General features: G+C 36.2%; 1 protein-coding gene across 1 annotated transcript; it reads left to right on the top strand.

Annotated features, from left to right (window-relative positions):
- Positions 1-15,721: 15,721 nt before the first annotated feature.
- On the top strand, positions 15,722-21,118 carry LOC107039448 (ATP-dependent Clp protease proteolytic subunit, mitochondrial). Its single transcript, XM_015259053.1, has 4 exons — positions 15,722-16,122; positions 16,195-16,326; positions 19,484-19,874; positions 20,917-21,118. The coding sequence occupies exons 1-4, from the start codon at positions 16,084-16,086 to the stop codon at positions 21,042-21,044; spliced, it is 690 nt and encodes a 229-aa protein (XP_015114539.1). The 5' UTR covers positions 15,722-16,083; the 3' UTR covers positions 21,045-21,118.
- The last annotated feature ends 327 nt before the right edge of the window (positions 21,119-21,445 follow it).

Raw genomic sequence — 21,445 nt, 5'->3', positions numbered from 1 at the left:
ATCATCGCCGCCACAGGGGTTTTATAGACAAGAAGTGTCGTTAAACCGCAATTTGATCAGATTTGCTAATCACTTCAAACCACAAATGACTTTGAATTTTTGTTTTTGCTAAACAAAAACAAAAACAAAAATTATCAATTTTCTGTCAGTGGTACGTTTTGTCCTAGTGGTCCGTTTTGCCCACCGTCTGGCCCGTTTTGCCCAACCCTCCCCTACACAACGGATCATAGCACGACGATTAGTAGAAAAATTTTTTTTTCATTTCGGATCATATTGAATTAGATCAAAAAATTCCCAGCCGAAATTGTTCAATCACGCGTCTCTGCTAGTGGCGAAATCTGCTTTGCATGCGTAAGTGTTCAAAATGGAGAAACTAAGAAAATTTTTCGAAAATTTTGAGGCCGGATTTGCTCACGATATTTGATCCGATTGCCCAAATAAAGATATAGAGGAGGGGGCGGCGATATGGACACCGGATTTAAATAATGGGTTTAATTGAATCAAATCTACTGTCCCGACTTCATTTGAAGTTTATAAAAACGAACACATTGTCATAGACTGCGTCGTAGGAGTTGTAAGGTAAAGCAAAAACGGGGTAAAATAGACACTTCAATTGCTATTTAATTTCTGAAACACTATAGTCATGACTGCGATTTTCAAATTGAAAAAAAAACTAATTTTTTACTTTTCTCAAAGGGGGTGGTAAACCATATTTTTCTTTTTCCATTTATTCTCCCCTGCTCTCATTGTTTTATGATGATTTCCTTTGTAAGTCGAAAAGTAGCCATTTACAAATTTCGCAAATGGACAAAAGGTCAGTTGTGTAGGGCGTGCAATTGTTCATTGACAAAATACATTTGAAAATTATTTCAATAGTAAAACAGGAAATCCAAAGCTACTCTATATTTCAAATTGCAATGCAAAATTTAATAGTGTTGAAGTTTATTTGTTAATATCTCTTCCACGATTCTGTTGGAAAATGTTTGCTGAAAACTTTCTTGATCAAAAGTTGAATAGGACCAACTTTGACAGGTGTCCATTTTACCCCGCTCTTGAATAATTTTTCGGACTTTGCCAACAACCAATTTTAAAAACTTCGATTATAGAAAAAAATTTGAAAATTTTTTGAGCGCCCATTTTAGTTCATCCTATACAGATTTATCCGGTGTCCATATTGCCTAATAAAATAATTACCAAAAATTTTAATTTTGAAAAAAAAAAATTTTTCGTCCGAAAGACGAAAAGTAACTCGGCAGTAGTAGTCCGGCTGTCACAGGGATAGTTTCGGAGGGGAATTTAGGCCCTCCTTATCCTCAACATGTTCTTAATGTTTTTCAGGTGATTCATTTGCTGGCTAATTAATATTAAGGAATGAAACACAGACGGTGTGATGGAGAATTAAATTCCCCATCAATCGATCCCCGTTGCATCCCTTAATCTCTGTAACAAAAAAATACAAACTACGACAAAAGTCATGGGCCAGGGAGAAAAATAATAGTTTCGCGGCGCACAGTGACTTCCGGTAATTAAAAATCCACCTCTCCCCTCCTAATTGAGATTGAAGGATGAAAAAAAGGCAGTTCGACGGAGAATTAAATTCCCCATCAGTTAACCCGCTTTCATCCCTTAATATCTGTAACAAAAAAATGAAAACTGCCATGAAACTCATGAGCCAGTGAGCCCGACCCCGACCATATTGCCCCGACCTGAGGTGTTTTCTCAGGAATAGAATGGATTTGGTTTTAAGGCTCTATCTCTCATAGTTTCCGAGATAATCGCGAAAAACGAAATCGCAAAAAAAAATTAGTTTAATTTATCTTGTATAGGGTGTAGGAAGTGGAAAACCGCACTTCTGAACTGTCCATCGGAGAAGTGAATTTTTAATTCGCGGGCGAATGGTGAAAAGTCACTGTGCGCCGCGAAGAAAATTATTTTTCGTGAGAAGACCCGGTAAACCGCGATTCTAACCTCGCTTCGCTCGGTTTGATCGCGGTTTACGGGCCTTCTGACGAAAAATTGCATTCATCACACGGTCCAAAAGTATTTTCTGACGAATGTGATTACAAAGCCACATTCGTCAGAAAATACTTTGTGGACCTTGTGATCAAAATAACTATTACCACTGAAGAATTTGAAAATGCCACGTTTTTTTTTTGTGAATAACTTCGTGTCACATATTGAACAATCAGAATTAAGGATTAGCGGTCAGGCAGTTTCGAGATATTTCGATATAAAACAACTTCACGTTTCTTTCATCTTTAGTAAATAGGACTACAATACTGCCCCTCCCCCAAACTATTCCGCACTTCGCCGGATCGATTCGTCCCTTCCTTACCATCCTCACCTTTGTCATACCACTGCGATGCCCCGCCAGATGGCCAGGGGCCTCCAGTCACCATCTACCATACCTCTGATAGAGCTCCACTACAATCATCATACCTCTATCATACTTTAGTTCACCCGGTGCCAATTGTCGCTATTTAAGTACTTCTGTGGTAATAAAAAAAAACGGTTTCCCACGTTGGGACTGTAGCATGAATTCGGAGGAGCTGGTGTACGCTGATGCGAGTTTGCTCGCACCTGTCGACAAATCAAACGATGTTACTTGCAAATTGTGGCGTTTTGACATTATGTGCGTTATTTGTGGGGTTAGACGTGAGGATGAAAAGTTGATATTGTTTACAAATAAGTCATTACAAAAATGCAGTGAAGTGTTACAAATACGTAGAGACAATGGATTGAAATTCAAAGATGTCATTTTGCCCTCGGCTGTCAATCTGACCGATGGCTACCATGTCAAGTGTTATGCCAACTTTACGGCACTGATGAAGATGTATCGTGACAAAGGAAAATCCGTTGACGAAAAACGACCCAAGACAGCAATTAAATGTGTCATCTGTGGTAAACATGGCAGCAAAAGACCGGTATTATTTACCCAAAAATTATCCCAAAAATGCAACCTAATGTTACAAATTCGTAAAGAGAATCAATTGAAATTCAGAAATGTAACTTTGCCCTCGAGGGTCAGTACGAGCGATAGGTACCATGCCAAGTGCTATAAGAAATTCACTTCATCGATGCGTTTCTCTAAAATCGCATGTGTTTTTTGTGGTGAACGCAGGGACGCAAAGACGCTAATGTTTACTGAAAAATCACTGGAAAAATGCAGTGAAGTGTTGAAAATTCGTAAAGACAACGAATTAAAATTCACAGACGTCATTTTGCCCTCTGCTGTCAATATGACCGATGGATACCATTCCAAGTGCTATAACAACTTCATTGCATTGATGGATTTATGCCCTCGAAATACCGCACAAGAATCCGCAACACTGGAAGCCTCCACCTCAGTACAAAATACCGATGATGAATTTCATCAATTGCTGATAAAAATCGAGCCCTCATCGCCACTAGCCGACGATTCAGAACAGAATCTCGAGGAAAATATCGAGTCTTCTACGATCACATGCGTCATTTGTGGCGAATACAGCGCTGAAAAATCGATATTGTTCACAGAAAAGTCGTTGCAAAAATGCAGTGAAGCGTTACAAATTCGTAAACACAACGGATTGAAATTCAAAGATGTCATTTTACCCTCTGCTGTCAGTCTCACCGAGGGTTACCATACAAAGTGTTATGCCAATTTCAATGCACTGATGCGTTCGTACCGTGAAAACACCAAATCCTTTACTACAGAACAATCCACAACATTGGGAGCTTCAACCTCATTTGAAAATATTCATGACGACCATCACCAAGTGCTGACGGACATTGACCCAACACCACCGTTGGCTGATCATCCAGGGGAGGACCTAGATGACACTGAGACGTCTTCCCCGATAACGTGCGTTATTTGTGGTCAACGTGGAAACGTGAGGGTGATATTATTTTCAGAAAGGTCCTTGCGGAAATGTAATGAAGTGTTACGAATTCGTAAAGACAATAAATTAAAATTCAAAGACATCGTTTTGCCCCCTAGGGTCAGTGAAACTGACGGGTACCATGCTGTGTGCTACAAGAACTTTACTGCATTGACGCATTCTTATCGTGAAAAAAGTAAACCCTCAACGCTGGAAGTTTCATCTCCAGTAGAAAATACCCATCATCAGCATCAATATCTAGCAGAGAACCTGGAGGAAAATATAACGTCTTCTAACATCACCTGCGCCATTTGTAATGAATACAGGAATGAAAAGTCGATATTATTTACAGAAAAATCACTGCAAAGGTGCAGGGACGTGCTACAAATTCGTAAAAACAATGAATTAAAATTCGAAAACGTCATTTTGCCATCTTGTGTCAATACGACCCATGGGTACCATTACAAGTGTTACAAGTATTTCACTACACTGCCACATTTGTATCGTTGGCAAATTAAATCCGTTGCTAGAGAACAATCCACGACGCTGGAAGTTTCAAGCTCAGTAGAAAGTACCCACCATCAACGTCGCCAAGTTCTGCTCAGAATGCAGCCATCGTCGCCATCAGCTGAAGGTCCAGCAGAGAAGCTGGAGGAAAATACGTCTGCTAAGATCACCTGCGTTATTTGTGGTGACACTAGGGATCAAAGATCAATATTATTTTTTACAGAGAAGTCGTTGCAAAAATGCAAGAAAGTGTTACAAATCCGTAAAAAACATGAATTAAAATTCCAGGACGTGATTTTACCCTCTTGTGTCAACATTTCTGATGGGTACCATATCAAGTGCTACAAGAATTTCAGCGCTTTGCCACATACATATCGTGGGCAAACCACATCTGTTTCTAGAGAATTCACAACTTTGAGAGGTTCAACTGCAGTAGAAAATACCCACCATCAACATCATCGAGACCTGATACACATCCGGCCAGCTTCGCCATCAGCTGAGGATCCAGCAGAGGATCTGGAGGAGAGTATGACCCCTTCTAAGGTCACGTGCTTCATTTGTGATGAATACAGGGATGAAAGATCGATATTATTCACAGAAAAGTCACTGCAAAAATGCAGTGAAGTGTTACAAATTCGTAAAGATAATGGATTGAAATTCAAAGAGGTAATTCTGCCCTCTTCTGTTAATATCACCGATGGGTACCATCCCAAGTGTTATAAGTATTTCACTGCATTGCCGCTTTCCTGTCGTGGGAAAGCCAGATCCGTTAATGGAGAACAATCCTCAATGTTGGAAGATTCAACCTCAGGAGAAAATACCCATCATCGACATCAAGTTCTCCTAAAACTACGGCCATCGTCGCCAGCAGCTGATGATACAGCAGAGGATCTGGCGGAAAATATGACGCATTCTAAGTTCACATGCGTTATTTGCGATGAATACAGGGATGATAGATCGATACTATTTACAGAAAGGTCGCTGCAAAAATGCAAGGAAGTGTTGCAAATCCGTAAAAACCATAAATTAAAATTCAAAGACGTAATTTTGCCCTCTTGGGTCAATATGACCGATGGGTACCATGCCAAGTGTTATAAATATTTCACTGCATTGCCGTTTTCATATCGTGGAAAAACCAGATCCATTACTGGAGAACAATCCTCAATGTTGGAAGATTCAACCTCAGGAGAAAATGCCCATCATCAACATCACCAAGACCTGACACACAGCCAGCCATCGTCGCCATCAGCTGATGATCCAGCAGAGGATCTGGAGGAAGATATGACGCCTTCTGAGTTCACGTGCGTTATTTGTGATGAATACAGGGATGATAGATCGATACTATTTACAGAAAGGTCACTGCAAAAATGCAGGGAAGTGTTGCAAATCCGTAAAAACAATAAATTAAAATTCAAAGACGTAATTTTGCCCTTTTGTGTCAATGTGACCGATGGGTACCACGCCAAGTGTTACAAGTATTTCAATGCATTGCCGTTTTCATATCGTGGGAAAACCAGATCTGGTACTGGAGAACAATTCTCAATGCTGGAAGATTCGACCCCGATAGAAAATAACCATCATCAACATCACCAAGTCCTGTTAAAAATGCAGCCATCGTCGCCATCATCTGATGATCCAGCGGAGAACCTGGCGGAAAATATTACGTATTCTAAGATCGCGTGCGTTATTTGTAATGAATACAGGGATGAAAGATTGATACTGTTTACAGAAAAGTCATTGCAAAAATGCAAGGAAGTGTTGCAAGTTCGTAAAAACAATGAATTAAAATTTAAAAACGTAATTTTGCCCTCTTGGGTCAGTACGGTCGATGGGTACCATGCCAAGTGTTATAAGTATTTCAATGCATTGCCGCTTTCATATCGTGGGAAAACCAAATCCATTGCTGGAGAACAATCCGCAACGTTGGAAGATTCAACCTCAGTAGAAAATACCCATCATCAGTATCACCAAGTCCTGATAAACCAGCCATCGTCGCCATCAGGTGAAGATCCAGGAGAGAACCTGGAGGAAAGTATGACGTCTTCTAAGATCACGTGCGTTATTTGTGGCCAATACAGGGATGAAAGATCGATACTATTTACAGAAAAGTCGTTGCAAAAATGCAAGGAAGTGTTGCAGATTCGTAAAAACAATGAATTAAAATTCAAAAACGTAATTTTGCCCTTTTGTGTCAATAGTTCAGATGGGTACCATGCTAAGTGTTATAAGTACTTCACTGCATTGACGCGTTGCTATCGTCAAAGAACGGAATCCCTTACTGAGGATCAATACACGCCACTGGAAACTTCAGCCTCAGTAGAAACTTCTCATCACGAATATCACCAAGTGCTGAAAAAAAATGGTACTCCATCAGAAAACCTAAAGTTTTTCCAAAATTCTACTGCTGTTTGTTTTTTCTGTAGAAGAAACAAGAAAAAGTACAAAGGAGCCACCGAGACTCTTCGAATGGGTGACAAACAGTCTCTCAAAGCCATTGTCGAAGGATATTCCACAGCAGTAGAAGACCCTGACATTCTCGAAAGATTTGAAGCTTTGATTGCACCGGATATATCGTACCACAGGAGCTGCAAAATTTCGTACCACAATAAAGCTAAACAACCTGTGGAACCTCCACAAATTGGTTGGCATGTGAGCAAGGATCCCCACAAAGCTGCCTACTCAGAACTGTCCAAATTCGTCGATCAGAATGTAATTCAAAAAGGACAATGCTATTTCCTCACCTCTTTGTGCGATTATTACTTGGATGCATTGCAAGAGCGGGGGGAGGAGAACTTTGACGCCTATTACAATGTGTCTACACCGAAGCGCTTGGAAACCAAGATGCTCAACAGTTTTGGAAGTCAAATAAAAATTGTCACAGTGCATCACAGGAAAGTCATTGTCCCCAAACGTCATGAAGGACTAGATGATGAGGCTTTCTCGCGGCTGGAGGAAGCAGAAATCCTGCAGAAAGCAGCGTTAATCCTGAGGAACAGAGTTTTGGAGATGGGAACTCAAGAACTATCTGGTAGAGCAAACAACTCAGAAGGAGAACTCCTGATTCCAGAAGACGTGAACGATTTTTACGTGTCTTTAGTGGCTGGAACTGACGGAGCAACAAGGGAGAGTTATGATTGCAAAAAAACTGCAGAGTGTTTATCTCAAGATGTCATTCATGCAGTCACAGATGGGAGAAACCGCACGGGCAAAACAACGAAGAATCTGGCGTTGGGGATGTCTTCGAAAAATAGGGAGAACAGTCGGAAAGTTGTGAATGTTGTGGATGAATATGAGCATTGCAGTAGCTACGACGTGATAGAGGAACTTGAAATTGGGCCTGAGTTCATAGCAATGACACCTTCCAGCGCATGCCTTCCAGAGGATCAACCCTTGCCAGACCCCTTCGCAGAAGTGGAAGTTCATAATTCTAATGGGATTGGTGAAACGGAAATTGGTGAAGGGACTCCTCAGGACACTGTTGGGTTTATTCGGGTGGATGTGGATGGGACTGATGATGCTGGGACCAATAGGATCATTAAAAAAGAACCCAGAGTGGCGAATGGAGGCAAAAGAAAAAGAAGTGACGACGACGAGATGGATGAATTTGACTGAACTTTCAATAACATGACAGAATCCAATTCAGTGTATTTTGAAAATAATTAAATCATAATTTCTTAAAACTCTCAGTGTTTTTTTAACTTCTTTATTTTGGAACATTCTTACTCCAGAGTGCATTCGAATTATTGACGGAACATGGTCTTATTTATTGGAAACTCATTGTGAGTGACCGGAGTTTTTTTCCCCGTTGAAAAATTCCCGGAAATTTTCCCCCTATTAATCCTTTCTCAGCGAATTGTTCTCATTGAGATTAATTTTCCTTACAAATTTTTTTCATATGGGATTTTGTTTGAAGTTTTTCTTCAGAAAATGCTAATTGAATTTCTTCTTTTTTTCTCTTAGAAGAAGAAAAATAAAAAAATTAATGATAAAAATCTTTTTTTTTCATTCGTCATTGTTTAGTCAATTCATTATTTACCGACCAATGTTGATATGTAAATTTTAAATTCACATTCAATTTTTTGTATGATGCTGATTATATTGAAAATTAATAATTTTAGCTTGTTGGACTGTTAGTAATTTTGTCCGGTTGTAGATGTTCCATTTGAAGAATTGAATCATATTTTGATGAAAAGGTGTGTGTAAATTAAGGAAACCTCTCCAATCTGTCCGGATATCTTCACATAAACTCCAGTCCAACTTTGAAAATATAATCTTTGTAAATGCAGTTTGTGGAGTGAAATTCACTCCAATTATTTCTCCAGCATGATACCCAGACCATCTTAGACATATGAAAAAATTCAATAAAAACTCTATCGTATCTGCAATAAAATCCTGTTAGCTTTCTGCTGGGATCCCATTCGTTTCTGCTCTATGATTTTTAGACAGATTTTTATTTTAAAAAAGTCAACAAATAACGACTTTCTTCTATAAAAAAGCTTGAATATGAATTTCCTATTTTTCTCTCTGGTATTATGGAATTGGCAACGACAAAAATTGGAGTAAAAATACGAGGTATAGAACAAGAGACTCTATTAACGTTTTTCCATCAAATATCTAAAAAAATTTAGAAGAAAGCTATGAAATTTTGCATGTAAACCAGCAAGAAAACTAATAAAATTTAATTTGACTAGAATTTTAATGAAATTCTTATAAACTGCCAACATGAATGCTCCCCAGAGAATTCTCTGGTGAACCCTACTCTCTATTGTATAATTGAATTAATTACCGGATGCTTTCTAATGCTCCAATTGACGAATGATCCATTCCATAGAATAATACTTCAAATTTATCTCGTATATTTGAGAATTAATTCGTAAATATCTCTGAAAGTAGAATTTTCAAAGAATTCACCGAATTAAAGTTCTAGCTGAAATTTAAAAAACGTAAGAAAACGGCTGTTGGTTTCAAAACGTTTTACTGAATTTCATTCGTTGGCCAGATTTTTCGAGGCGATGAAGATGACTTGGTGAGATTTCCTCTTCTCAAAGCGAAGATCAAGACTCTGCAGGGCAAGTGTCACCTTCAGATCCGGCTTGTTGACGAGGCGTTGAAGTGTTTTGCGGATGCTGTTGAAACTTTGGGGTACGACTTCCCAAAGACAACACCTATGATCAATGTGAAATCGAAAATACTCCTGGGGTATCAGAAGATCATGCTGAGGTACTGGGGAAAGTACCTCGTGGGAGTGGACGAGGGAGATGCTGCGGATTATAATGGTCAGCTAGCGATATGTCTCTCGCAATTATTCCTAGTTTTCAGGGTATTTTTATAACTTAGTCCACCATATGTTGTTGTCTCCAATAATGAGAGGATAGGTAGCAGAGAATATATTCTGAAAAATGTTTTTTCCCAGATCAAAGAAATGCACGATCATGCAAGATTGGCTGCAATCTGGAGTCTGAACTCTGCACTGACGTCAAATAACAATTTTGTGACAATGTGCCATGCATTTGCTAACATGATTGTAATTGCTGATAATTATCAATACCAGTAACGTATTCAGCCCTAAATGTATTAATTCCTTAATTTTCGAAAACGATACGTACGAAAAAATTTAATAGGAAAAACTAGCGGATTCGGCAGATGATTGAAAATTCTATTGGTTTTTTGCGAATTTTGTTAGAAAATCGCCCAGCATTTCCAAACGTTTTTTTTCATAGAAGTTTTCAACAAAAAATATTTTATACAAAATTGGCCAGATTTTGATCTTTTGATATATTTGATACATTTGACCCTATTGGGATATTTTCTCTAGAAATTCGTCGACATAAATTTTCCAAGTTTTTTTCACTGCCATTTTTTTATTTTCTCATTAACACATTTAAGCAAACCCGCTTAGAAGATTTGGGGCAAAGAATTTCGATGAAAACAACCTCAACAACCTCAACAGTATAAGATGTATAACAGGACATTTTATTGATTCTTCCGATAAAATATTTTCTATCCAAAATTTCTACTCGTAAAAACGTTTGAAAGCTGGGGAATTTTTCTAAAAAAATTCCATAGAAATTCAATTGAATTTGTAAGCGAATGCATTAGATTTTTCCTGAAAGTTTTTCATACGTGAATTCTTCAAAGGATTTTGTCAATACCTCCGAAACTATTACAATAATAAAAAACAGAGATTATACTGCAAATATCTTCGAATGAAAAAGGATTTGGCAAAAGATTTTCTTAGTTTTCTAACATTTTTAGCGAAAGAGATTCACTAGAATTTGTCGATAAACCGAAAAATTCGGAGGTATTTTCTGGAAAAAATTAAATGGAGCAATTTAACTACAGAATTCATGAATGATTGGTTTTTTCATTGCAGAAGTATGATTCCCTGGCTAGAAAACAGTGGAATATCATTCTGCAATCAGAGAGTAGATGCTCTAGAGCTGCAAGAATTGAAAGCAATTATTGAATTGTACACAAACATTTCCTTCTCTCGATTGTTGAGAGAAGAAAGAGTGCAAGCTATTCAGTTAGGGAATATTGCTATGAGATTGGCAAGGACTGTTAAATCCGTTAGACAAGAATTGATGATTTTTCCGAGGATAATTCAGTCGCTGATGGTTGAGAAGAAAATAGAGAAAATCGTGGCATTGATGGAAGAGTTGGGTATGAAAATTTCAACTAAACTAAACTATTACAGATTAATGATGCAATCAGAAATAAATTCTACAGCCACAAACAAGAGTCTCTCAACATTTTCTTCTAGAAGCACTTGTTTGTAGCACATACGTATGAAAAAATTAAGTAGAAAAAGTGCTTTCTTCAAGAAATGCTATTAAACTTCTGCTGAAATTCTATTAAGGTGAGACCGCAGCAAAATTGAAAAGTTCTACAAACAAAACCTAATTTGAATATAAATGGAACAGAATTTTTTGGAGAAAGCGCTAGGCATTTTCATCAAATATTTTCATAAAGGAGGATGGGGCAAAATGAAACACTCACTAAAACGACTGTTTGACGCAACCGAAGCAAAGATAAATTTTTTAATAAATATTTTTTTAGCAACTTTTTTTTATTCTTGGGAGTACTGATGAAAATAATAATTTCCCATTCAGTAGAATGAAAAATTATTGAGAAGTTCAGACGGGCGAAGATTTTTTCAATGAATTAATTGAAAAGAAAATGAAACAGCGAAATCCAAAGTCCAGAGCAAGGCTCAAGGGGAGACCGAGAGAGAGAAAAAGGAAAATATAATGCTGAATTTCAATCGAATAATCTATTGACAAAATCTTGGCCCACCAAAACTTCTCAATAATTTCCCACTCTACTAAATGGAAAATTATTATTCTCATCAGTACTTCCAGGAATGAAAAACAGCTAACAAAAAAAAATAATAAAAAAAAAATTTGCTTGAATTGTGTCAAACAGTCGTTTTTTTGACTGTTAGTTGCTACTACTCCACTACAAAATTCTAATTTGCTCCTTTAGAAGCAATATCCAATTCTATCGTCGATCAATCCGGTCGTTTATGGTACTACGCTTTCTGTGTTGATCTGCAACTGGACTGTGGGATTACCATAACTCCTTTCAAGAAATGTGAGCAATTCTATCAGAGGGAGGGAGAGCCTGAAATTCATTTGAATGATCCCGAGGCGAAGAAGAGGTTCTTTACGTCCATGTGGCTTTGGTAAGCGGAATATAAACCGTTTCATTTCTCAAGTCACACAATTATTACTTACGAGTAGGTGTGTGAGAATGGGAAATTGGGAAGGAGCTATTGTCTGGAGACAGAGACGAGTCACCATTAATTACTCGATTCACGAATTGACTGTGCTGACTGGCGTAACTGCGCTAAAAAACCTGGAAGGGCTCATTATTTATTACGGTACTGACTTTTCTAATGCTTCAAGAACGCCGCATCATTATTAATGAAATTCAGTAGCGAAGTGGTAAAACTGTTTACGTCGACTTATCTCCCAGTTGAGTTTTTGGGGAATATTTCCGAATCTAAGGGAGATAGCGAAATTTTCGGGATTACATTTGTTGTAGCTCTCAATCGGCTCTACAAAAAAGGTTATAACAAAAATTTTACTATTTCCCTTAGATTCCGAGATATTTATTGAAAACTGGTCAATAGTCAAAATTGACTTGCACCGTTTAACACTTCGCTACTGAATTATTATTCATCTCCATAGTTAATATTAAGGAAGTAGGATCATGGGAAATGTGGAGAAAACAATAAACTGGACTAAATTATTGACAGTAATCTAGTGCAGTTTATCGATTTCTCCACAATTCCCATGACCCTACTTCCTTATTATCCTTATTATTATTTCTGTACTGTCGCACAAAAATTCAATTCAGAGGTGAAGTGATGAAACACTTTGAGCGAATTAAAGGGAGAAGTATTTCGAGAAAAAACCTTTTTCGTTTTTTGAGCAAAAATTTTGAAAAATTCGAGGAAAGTTTCGAGAAAAAATTGTTTGCTTGTTTTTTCGCCAGAAATCAAATTTTGTAGGTCAAAAGTATCTTCAAACGCTCAAAATTAGCGATTTGAATTTTTTGCGACCGGAAATTTAAAACTAAAAAAATCCTACGCATACTTTCTTCAAATAGCTCTTTGGATATGATCACCTACTTTCACTCCACATTTTGAAGTTTATTCGTGTATCAAAATTTTTATTATCATCTAAGTATCAAAAATCCTCCTTAATTATGAAAAAAGGGAGAGAAACTGCATTTTGAAATTTATTCGTGTATTAAAATTTGAAAATCCCCATTCTATTGGTAGAAAATTTCATTTATTCTTTAATACATTTCTACTCTTCAGTGCATAAAAAGGAAAGTAGAAACTCCAAGGCAGCGAGAGATACATTATTAGAGATAAAACGACAGTTCAAAATAGTCGGAAAGATCAAGAGACTCATAAAAGTCTGTATTTTCAGGTAAGAGATTGAACAAAATAAATGCAATCACAAGATTTACAAGAGTAAATGTCTGATTTCAATTGACTTTCAGATATACTCTGTTGAGGGCTTATTTCTACATGGTGCAAGGGCAATACAAGAAAACCATGAAACAATTTGATAAATTCAAGACTTTCCGAATCGATGGAGAGGACAATTTGCTAGTCTCGTGGGCTGAATACTGCAAGAAAGTAATAGTTCTCTCTAATACCACCACATAATTTCAATGAATTTTTAAACTCGTCTCATTTCATAACTTTCCCACAAAAATTATAAACTAAATAACATAGATGAACTTCACGCATGAAAAAATTCAATAGAAAACCTAGCGAATTCGCGAGAAAATTCTATTAGAATTCTATAGGAATTCTATGGGGTTTCTATAAGATTTCTATTGAAATTCTATTCAAAAATTTTATTTGTTTTTTGCGCGGATTCTCTTGGACATTCAATAAGAAAAAGTCAATAGATTTCGAATTTCTGTTTGGAATTTTCTCTTGCGATTTTTTCTACAAGAATGCTTGGGTATTTTCTAAGTTTTTTCCACTCGGATTCTACAATGCAAAATAAAACGAAATCCAGCGGAAAAACCTTGAGAAATTTGGGCCCAATAATTTCTAATCGAAAAATCGAAAAAATCTGACGAGAAAAATTCCAACAGAAATTCGAAATCTTTCGACTTTTTCTTATCGAATATCTAATAGAATCGGCGCAAAAAACAAATAAAATTTTTCAATAGAAATCCTATAGAAACCCCCATAGAATTTCTATAGAATTCCAATAGAATTTTCTAGCGAATTTGCTAGGTTTTCTATTGAATTTTTTCATGTGTTTCCCAGAAAAATTATGAGCTAGTTTTCTTTTCACGTTTTTTCGTTCGATTTTTTCAATGACAAAAGCAAAAAATTGAGGGGAAAAATTAGAAAATTTATGTGGAAGGATTCCTATAGAAAATATCTCAATAGGGAAGGTTGTGCACAAAGATGAAATTCTAGTATTTCTTTCTATAAAATAGTCTCTATTGGACATTTTCTATAAAAGAAAAACATTAAAGTTGCAGAATTACTTGAAAGAATTGCTCCAAAACTAATAGAGTTTTCTAGCGAATTCACTATGATTTTCTATGAAATTTTTCGTGTCTGACTGTCTAATAACATCTTTTTCCGTACGTGTTATCGAATCATTTTCTCGAGACGTCAATACACAAACTCAATTCCTCTAGGTTTGGACCAGTTCCTCAGACACCCCCGAAACTTCCTGGCAAGACACATGTCTCAAGAACGATAACACCGACTCGATAATTCACTACGCCCTGCCTCTTCCCAAAAACGTTCGAAAATCCCTCACAAAGGCAAAATCAACAAAAAAACTCTATCCGATATCGAACAATGAAGTGATCAGCACTAGTGATTCTCAATAAACTAACGTTTGAATTTTATTCAATATTATATACAGTGAAATAAACCTTAAAAAAATTACCACGGTCTCTTCTTCGTCTGCGATACAGAAGTTAAAATCCAGGTTTTCCTTTCTGGCTTGATAATTGCTGCCTGTTTGTGTCTGGGGTGAGTATGACACCGGACAGTCAGTCGCCCGTTCATCCAGAAGAAGAAGCAGTCCTTGCAACGAAGTTTTAGTCGTACTTTGTACTTCATTCCGCAGGTGAGGTTGATGAAGGGCTGAATGGGTCGCAATAGTCCAGTTAAAAAGTAGCTATCGACGTTTTTAGTCAAAAAAGTGGTCTGTGGAGCGATTGTTTTACTCATTGAGTGAAACCCCCGAGGCTTGAGTGAAGAGGCCTGAACGTTTTCTAGGACTGGCAGCTTCGGAAAGAAGAGCGCAGCTCCTCTCTGCACGGTTCTCATCAATGATTGCATCGTTATTGTTTCTGGAAAGAAAGAAAATTTTCGTACAAATGTTGTAGAATGCGATGAGATGAATTTTGCATTTTTCATAGGTGAGGATTTTTTCTGGGAATGACCTACACTGAGGGAAAACAGCAGTTCTCAAACAAATCTTACTTGTGTAAAATTCGAAAAATTTCATGTAATGATTCTCAAAACTAACCTCTTCGATCCTGAGCGTTCAAAACTCCAACAAACTCGTCTTCGATCACTTGACGATGACTTAAACTCTCACCAAAATGATCATGTAAAATTCACCAGGTGAAGTTTCAATTTTTTAACTAACGTCTTTATTTTTTAGAACACTGAACACTCCGAAACCCTGCGAATAAACGCAGAGCCGGAGTCCACAATACAGTGAATTCCACCGAAAGACCGAAGCCCACGTGACATTCATATAGCTCTTCCAGTATAAGTTTTTCTCCTTCGGTGGGTGCCCCCTCCCTCCGTTATTTCCACTTGTATCCGTGTCTCCCACTCCTGAAAACTAAGGAAAAGGTTCTAGTGGAGGGCCTGTATTCATTCCGGAGCGCAAGCTGAACCAGAGGCAGCACAGTTGATGAAAATAAAGTAAGAGTGAAATTTCCAGGGAAATTTTCAGTGAAATTTTCAGTGAATGTGAATGGAGTGAAAAAACAATTGATTAATTTACGAAACGGGTTGTGAGACGTCACTCATGTTGATGTTTAGCCAGTTCTCAGATTTTTTTTTCTTCTCCATAAAGTGGATTGTTATTGAGAGCTTTCGGGGTTGATTGCATCGTGGTGTTTTCTACTGTCAATCGTCAGAAGAAGAGGAAAGGAGAAGTTGGTTTACTATATTTGAGTGGAGAATTAATTTAGGGAGATCAACATGTTGATTAGGAGAGTCCGCAGTTTACTGGGATCTGCTGTGAGTTGAAGTTTTTATTCTGATTTGAGAGGACGAGAGGATCGAGGTTAACCTCACTATTGAATCTTCCAGGGACATCGACATGTTATCGCAAGGAATTTGAATCTCGTCCCCATCGTCGTGGAGCAGACGGGCCGAGGGGAGAGGGCTTATGACATTTATTCGAGACTTTTGAAGGAGAGAATCATTTGTTTAATGGGACCAGTGAGTTTTGTTATTCGAGTTGATGAAAACATTGATGATTTTTTTGAAGAAGTAGGGGAAAGATTCAGAGGACCTTTTTTGTGAGGAATTTTGTGAAATGCATAAAAGGTCTTCTTACGTTTTTTCTTTACATCACTCGGCCTAGAAGTAATGGGGAAATTGAAAGATGATTCCATTTTTAGAGCATATTTTTTTGATAGAATTTCCTCATGAAAATGAAGAATTCTCCCCCTCCCTCCCAAATTTTCCTCGTACCATTTCTCTCTCGCACATTCTTTCCTCAACATTTCTTCCTCAAAAACTCATGCCAACATTAATTTTTTCCCTCTTTTATTTTCTTTTCGTATCCCTTTATTTATTTTCTTTATAAAGAAGAAAATAAAGTAAGAGTGGTGAACATTTCGTTTTTGCTTCCGAATGGGAGCATTATAATCCTTCAAATTTAAGTTTTCTGTTTTTTGTGTTATATCGACCCATTATGATCTCAAAATTCCGAAAATGCATTTTTTAGATGGTGTGCATACATTCGTATGTACGTGTATATAACAAACTTTTTTTTCCATTTCCCGCTAATGAATAGATGGAATTGAATCATTTTTTTCTCAAATGTAGGTATTGCTAAGCCCTGTCCATCGCCCTTGATTAAAATTTAATTCATTGATTCATTTATTGAATTTTCGAATTTTTTCAACATTCAGTTGTAACACGATAACTAAAGAAAATATTCTAAATTCATTGAATGACGGCTTAAAAAAAACGTTGGAATGTCCTTTCGACCGAGTTGAAAGATGAAAGCGGTAGCAATAATCGTTATTTTGATTTCTGTGAAATTTTTCCAAAATTTCGTATTTTTCGAAAATTAGAATTCCGCAGGTATCTCTGGATATTGCGTTTGAAATGAATTCAATCATAGCCCAATATGTTTGCCCCTATGCGACTGTATCAAATTTAGAGGATGGTTATAATAACTGTTTCGGTTAATTTGATTTTTAGGACAATTTTTAGAAATTTCGAATTGTTCACGAATTCTCCGGAAAGTTCGCTTTCTGATGGTTCCTTTAAATGTGATGTTTCGAATGCATTCAATTATGTATAAATGAAATATTCCTGATAATATTTCGTAGAAATTTTCAGAAATTTTTAGAATTTCATTAAGTGGAAAATCTAAAACAATTAGTTGGAAAGAAATTGGTTCAATTCAAGAAAATAAAATAGGCTATGAATAATATACAATGGAAAAAATAAGCAAAATGACCATTCGGACGCACATTGCTAGTTTATTAGCAGAAATAACTATACTATACGCAATACAGGGGCAATTTCCCACTTGTTTTAAATCATGAGGTATGTGTCTGGGTAGAACATTACTTATAGACAAAACAGATTCACTTCCAATGCTCTTCACAGAGAAATAAGGTGCCTTAAGGGGAGACTACTATGAGTTTTAAAAGTCGTGGGCTATTGGAGTGAGATTTCTCATGCATTGAAGATTAATGATATGTCTAAAAACGAATAATTAATGCGAAAAATTAATTATTTATTATTCGTTTGCCGCGCAGACGCTTAGAATATTAAATTAAATTAAAATAGTCCAGGACCTCCAATTTCTGAGCTACAGAGGTTTTTCTTTTCAGAATTTTGAAAAAATGTGTACAATAACAATCACGAATTAGTTTTTTGGGATATGACTCCTCCACAGCTCATTTTGTTTTGTTTAATATAAAAATTTACGCCATTCACGTACAATAGGAAGAAAAATTATCCTTTAAATATTTAAAATATATTTTCGATTCTTTCAGAAACATTTTTTGAGCTATTCTACATCAATGGTGCAATTTTTTAAGTACAAAACTGAAATTAACTGTATAGGAGTGGGATTTCAAACAACTAATTTGTAATTGTTATTGCGCACATTTTTTTTTCAATTTTGAAAAAAAATAAACCTCTGCAGCTCAAAAATTGGAGTTTCTAGACTATTTTGAACATTTTAAGCAATTGCGGTGCAAACGAACAATAAACAATTGTTTTTACACTAATTATTCCTTTTTAGACGTATATAATCGATCTTCAATGTATGAGAAATTTCATTCCAATAGCCCGCGACTTTTAAAGCTGATAATAGTCTCCCCTTAAGGGGTAACAGAATGCCCTTAATTCTCCAAATTTTTGAACAAATTTCCTGCCGAAAGTTATCGATATTTTAACAACTCAAAGCACATTAATCTCCAGGAGGCGATGATGAAGATCAATGTGCTTTGGATGCCAAAAATATTAATAACTTTGCGCAGGAAATTTGTTTGAAAATTTCAGGGAAACAGCGACTTTCTGTTACCCCTTAAGGTATATCCCTAGAAAACATGTTTTTCTTAAGATTGTTCCTATGTTTTTCATACATTTTTATACACGGAATATAGGGAAATCATATGGAGATCATCACGGTAATAATTCATGATGTTTCAACTCCCCGGAATCCCCGTTTAAGGGGAGACTACTATGAGTTTTAAAAGTCGTGGGTTATTGGAGTGAGACTTTTCATACGTTGAAGATCGATTATATAGATCTGAAAACGAATAATTAGTGCAAAAAAAAATTGTTTTATTGTTCGGTTGTCCGAAAACGCTTAAAATGCTAAAAACCGTCCAGGGCCTCCAATTTTTGAGCGACAAAAGATTTTTTTATCAAAATTTTCGGAAAAATGTGTGGAACACTAATCATGAGCCAGTTTTTTTGGAATTCGATTCCTACACAGCTGATTTCTTTCTTTTTTATATAAAAAAATTCACTATTGGTGTAAAAAAAATACAAAAAAGCAAATTTAGCGATGTAAAAGGCGAAATAAAAAAAAATTGCTCGTAATTGTTATTCCACATATTTTTCCGAAAATTTTGAAAAAAAAAATCCTTCATAGCTCAAAAACTGGAGGCCCTGGACTGTTTTTGGCATTTTAAGCATTTTCGGGCAAACGAACAATAAAGAAAAATTTTTTTTGCACTAATTATTCGTTTTCAGATCTATATAATCGATCTTCAACGTATGAAAAGTCTCACTCCAATAACCCACGACTTTTAAAACTCATAGTAGTCTCCTCTTAGGAACAAATTAATTCATAATTTTAATTTGATTCATGAATTTCTGTCTTTTCCTTTTCTCCATTCAGATAACAGACGATATATCATCCCTAGTAGTCGCTCAACTTTTGTTCCTACAATCAGAAAGCAGTAAAAAGCCAATTCACTTGTACATAAATTCCCCTGGAGGTAGTGTAACAGCAGGACTTGGAATTTATGATACAATGCAGTACGTACTCCCACCAGTAGCAACATGGTGTGTTGGTCAGGCGTGCTCGATGGCGAGTTTACTCCTGGCTGCTGGTGCCCCCGGAATGCGTCACTCATTGCCCAATGCTAGGATTATGATACATCAGCCGTCTGGTGGGGTGCAAGGACAGGCTACGGATATTCAGATCCAGGCCGAGGAGATTTTGAAGCTCAAGAAACAGATTAATCAGCTTTATGTCAAGCATACTGGACTCGAGCTACTTAGGATAGGTAAACAATTCATTCTAAAACATTTCTGATGATTGATTGCAGTTTTCTTCATTTTTTTAAATAAAAAAAATTAATTTTCGGTGTATTATCAATTAAAATCCCTGAAATCATCCCGAGAATGAGCGATTTACGAATAAAAATGAGTTGGGCAGTCACGAAAAAATTTTTTTAATGTTTTTTTCAAGAATCATCAGTTTTTGGGATAAATACATAATTAGGAAAATTCAGAATTCCGCTTATGACATTTCACTATTCCATTCGACGGGTGATTGCAGAATTATCTTGATTTTAAGTCATTTTATGGTGAAATGACAGGAGAATTTTTTTTTTCGAGGTACAAAAGATATTCTCTCCTGGGATTATTCGTTTTCAGTGAAATTCACAGTTAAGAATGTAACATTATTTCATCAGATTCATCACATTTTATCACTCCATTTCACAATTCAGTATGAAATCATCTCGATAATGCATCATTTTAGGAAACACTGTTAAGAGACCGTTCTAGTGCCAAATTTTCCACAGATTCAAAAAAAATCTCTTGATACTTACGTTCAAAATCACTTGCATTTCTTTACATAAACCGCGTAATGATGAAAAATTAACAAAAAATTATGAAATAAATAAATAACTAAATTGAGAGATGCTCCGATGAAGGACACTTTGCATGTCCGAAACGTTTTTATTTTCATCCTTTCAATTGAATAATTAATTGACCTTGCATTAGTGATCGTGAAATGGTGAGGAGTTGGATTTTTTTTTTAATGAAGGAAAACGGCTAGAGAATTCTTGGTGAAGAATGAACAATTTGACTCAGCTCACTACATTATTCCCCTAGTAATGAATAGAATGATCGTGAAACCTTTTTTGTAGAGGATTTTCTGTTCTACACAAAAAAGTTTCTTGGCATACTCATCTAGACCTCAACTTCCTCTATTTTTTCAAAATAATTCCTGTAAAATTTCGAAGAAACAAAAAGAAAAATCGTTTTCTCCACGAATTACTTTCATGAATTGTTCTAATTTGTCAATTTTCTCTCCAACAGAAAATAGTATGGAACGAGATAAATTTATGTCCCCCGTGGACGCCAAAGAATTCGGAATAATCGATAAAATTCTGGAGCATCCACTCCAAGAGAAAGACGAAGAGGGCACTACAAGAACGACAGCGTAAAATCTTGAATATTAAAAATTCAATAAAGATAAAATGGCGAAAAAACATTGTTGTAAATTGTTAATGTTTAATAATAAAATATTTAACCATAAAAAATGTTATACACTATATTCTATTTCATAGTCGAACTCATTCGAATTACAGTTAAGCAGATATTCTCTTATTTCATCTGAACAAGTCTTCACTTTTCTTTCCCATATCCTTCTGTTATGGGAATCAATTCAATCATCAATTGCTCCATCGAAAACTAATATACATAGTATTTATCACGTACGATTACGTTTGGCAGTAGAATAATACGTTAACTGGAAGAATGATATTACACTAGACATTTATCACATAGCCATCGCGAGAGGAGCAAATTCGAAATAAGTCGATTTTTTACATATTTTAACCCCTCA

This window comes from Diachasma alloeum, unplaced genomic scaffold (assembly GCF_001412515.2).
Source record: "Diachasma alloeum isolate Michigan unplaced genomic scaffold, Dall2.0 Dall_scaffold_00300, whole genome shotgun sequence".
Taxonomy (NCBI): domain Eukaryota; kingdom Metazoa; phylum Arthropoda; class Insecta; order Hymenoptera; family Braconidae; genus Diachasma; species Diachasma alloeum.
The sequence above is the reverse complement of the archived record's forward strand: the minus strand, read 5'-3'. Positions and strand labels throughout refer to the sequence as shown.